The 2,582-nt window shown below is 33.6% G+C and overlaps 3 protein-coding genes across 3 annotated transcripts; 1 reads left to right on the forward strand and 2 right to left on the reverse strand.

Annotated features, from left to right (window-relative positions):
- Positions 1–430: 430 nt before the first annotated feature.
- On the reverse strand, positions 431–1,028 carry LOC119643677 (histone H3). Its single transcript, XM_038043072.1, has one exon. The coding sequence runs from the start codon at positions 895–897 to the stop codon at positions 487–489; it is 411 nt and encodes a 136-aa protein (XP_037899000.1). The 5' UTR covers positions 898–1,028; the 3' UTR covers positions 431–486.
- A 219-nt stretch (positions 1,029–1,247) lies between these two features.
- Positions 1,248–1,680, forward strand: LOC119643678 (histone H4). Its single transcript, XM_038043073.1, has one exon. The coding sequence runs from the start codon at positions 1,319–1,321 to the stop codon at positions 1,628–1,630; it is 312 nt and encodes a 103-aa protein (XP_037899001.1). The 5' UTR covers positions 1,248–1,318; the 3' UTR covers positions 1,631–1,680.
- A 299-nt stretch (positions 1,681–1,979) lies between these two features.
- LOC119643680 (histone H2A) lies at positions 1,980–2,441 on the reverse strand. The gene has a single exon (XM_038043076.1). It carries the CDS (start codon positions 2,397–2,399, stop codon positions 2,025–2,027), a length of 375 nt encoding a protein of 124 aa, XP_037899004.1. The 5' UTR covers positions 2,400–2,441; the 3' UTR covers positions 1,980–2,024.
- Positions 2,442–2,582: the final 141 nt, after the last annotated feature.

Below are 2,582 nucleotides of genomic sequence, written 5' to 3' on the forward strand. Positions count from 1 at the left end.
TTTTATATAATTTTCATATTTACATAAAAAAAAAATACAATTATTATCGTTTATTATTTAACAATTGTTAATAATTGCTTTTATACGAATAAAATAATATATAATGTATATATTATATATGCAAGTTAATATATACATAGGCATACTCATATGTACGTAGTATACATAATAAGTGTGTGTACGTGTATACATATCGAAAGATATATTAAATGCACCGGCTACGTTTATTTAATAGTTAAAATGAAAAAATTGTCCTAAAACGCTCACACAAACAACATATGTGTATAATACATAAGGCTTATAAAAGTAGAAAATAAAAAAAAAGGCCATCTTTCTCAATATACCGCTTCTTTAAATTTATTTAATTAAAAAAATATATAAAGTAAATTCAGACAAATATTTTATATCTTTTTTATTAAAAATATTGTGGTCCTGAAAAGGACCGATTGTTTCATAAAATGCATTATTTTGCCTAACTTGCATAATTTATGCACGTTCTCCACGAATGCGTCGAGCCAGTTGAATGTCTTTAGGCATAATTGTAACTCGTTTAGCATGAATAGCGCATAAATTTGTGTCTTCAAACAAGCCGACTAAGTACGCTTCACTAGCTTCCTGCAAGGCCATAACAGCAGAGCTTTGGAAACGCAAATCTGTTTTAAAATCTTGAGCGATTTCGCGCACCAAACGTTGAAATGGCAATTTGCGTATTAATAATTCGGTACTTTTTTGATAGCGACGTATTTCACGCAAAGCAACTGTACCAGGACGATACCGATGAGGCTTCTTAACACCACCAGTAGCTGGAGCGCTTTTTCGAGCAGCTTTTGTAGCCAGCTGTTTACGTGGTGCTTTACCGCCAGTTGATTTACGAGCAGTTTGCTTTGTACGAGCCATTCTTTTTTATTTTCTTCTTCTTCTTTTACAGCTGGAACCAATTCAATTTTCACAAACAAGATATTTAGAGCACTGAACACTGAACACTGAACACCAAACACTTAGCACTGATCACTTCACTATTAACTTTATATGGGGTTATGCCATGCTTATATAGAAAAATTTACAGTAAAACTACTACTACTACTACAACTACTGTTGTTATACATAATAATAAACAACACATCATGTCTTCGTGCGTCGAATGTCGTGTTAACGAAGTGCTTTTATACTATGCATGGGTGCATGTGTGTATGCATTACGTTTGTTTTGTGTTGAGTTGCGTTGAAATTTGTATAAATACTGGTGTGTTTGAGGCAAACGGCATCAGTGTTTCTAAAGTGCTTTGTGTGAATAAGTGAAAAGTGAAAAATACGAAAAAATGACTGGACGTGGTAAAGGTGGTAAAGGCTTAGGAAAAGGTGGTGCTAAACGTCATCGTAAAGTGTTGCGTGATAATATTCAAGGTATAACAAAACCGGCTATCAGACGTTTGGCTCGTCGTGGCGGTGTGAAACGTATCTCAGGCTTGATTTATGAAGAAACCCGTGGTGTTTTGAAGGTTTTCTTAGAAAATGTTATTCGTGATGCTGTCACATATACTGAACATGCTAAGCGAAAAACAGTTACAGCAATGGATGTCGTTTATGCTTTGAAGAGACAAGGCCGCACTTTATATGGTTTTGGCGGTTAAATTGCAAGAAATTGCTTGAACAGAAAATGAGAATATGAAAAAAAAAAAAACAATCGGTCCTTTTCAGGACCACAAATATAATAAAAAGGAGATATGTTTTTACATAAATATATATTTTTTTTTATTATACCAACTTGTTTGTTAGAAAAAAATAAAATTTTTCAATATTTTCGCTTTTAATAAAAATAAGGAAAACAGAAATAATAATAAAAAGCAGTTGAAAAGAAGAACAGGACTTTACGCAATTTTGTGACATTTTCTTTTGAAAGACGAAGAATATATTTATATATGGAAAATATGAAAAAAACACATGTATATATATCTCATTTTTAAAAATGTTTCGTCGTCCTGAAAAGGACGGATTGCTTCATTTTATGATGTCTATATTATTTATTTAGGCCTTCTTCTCAGTCTTCTTAGGCAAGAGCACTGCCTGAATATTTGGTAGCACGCCACCTTGAGCAATTGTTACACCGGATAGAAGTTTATTTAATTCTTCATCATTACGGATGGCCAATTGCAAATGACGTGGAATAATTCTAGTCTTCTTATTATCACGAGCAGCATTTCCAGCTAATTCTAAAACTTCAGCTGCTAAATATTCCATAACTGCTGCCAAATAAACGGGAGCACCCGCACCAACTCGTTCAGCATAATTGCCTTTTCTCAATAAACGATGAATACGACCGACAGGGAATTGTAAACCAGCACGATTTGAGCGCGATTTTGCCTTGCCTTTAGCTTTGCCACCTTTACCACGACCAGACATGTTTATTTATTTTTTTCACTCTTGTTTTTTTTTCACCACACTTCACTGAGCACACGCGCACGATTATTGAGATTTGTATGACATAAACGCTATATTTATACTTTTTCTCAAACGAAACACTCGCAAACACAGCTGCTTCGTTTAACAATATACGAATATAACCGATGTATGCTCTATACCTGA

This window comes from Glossina fuscipes, unplaced genomic scaffold (genome assembly GCF_014805625.2).
Source record: "Glossina fuscipes isolate IAEA_lab_2018 unplaced genomic scaffold, Yale_Gfus_2 61518, whole genome shotgun sequence".
Taxonomy (NCBI): domain Eukaryota; kingdom Metazoa; phylum Arthropoda; class Insecta; order Diptera; family Glossinidae; genus Glossina; species Glossina fuscipes.

Bases quoted from the DNA above. Each gene is read 5' to 3' on its own strand.
- LOC119643680 (XM_038043076.1), bottom strand. From the start codon at position 2,399: ATGTCTGGTCGTGGTAAAGGTGGCAAAGCTAAAGGCAAGGCAAAATCG.
- LOC119643677 (XM_038043072.1), bottom strand. From the start codon at position 897: ATGGCTCGTACAAAGCAAACTGCTCGTAAATCAACTGGCGGTAAAGCA.
- LOC119643678 (XM_038043073.1), top strand. From the start codon at position 1,319: ATGACTGGACGTGGTAAAGGTGGTAAAGGCTTAGGAAAAGGTGGTGCT.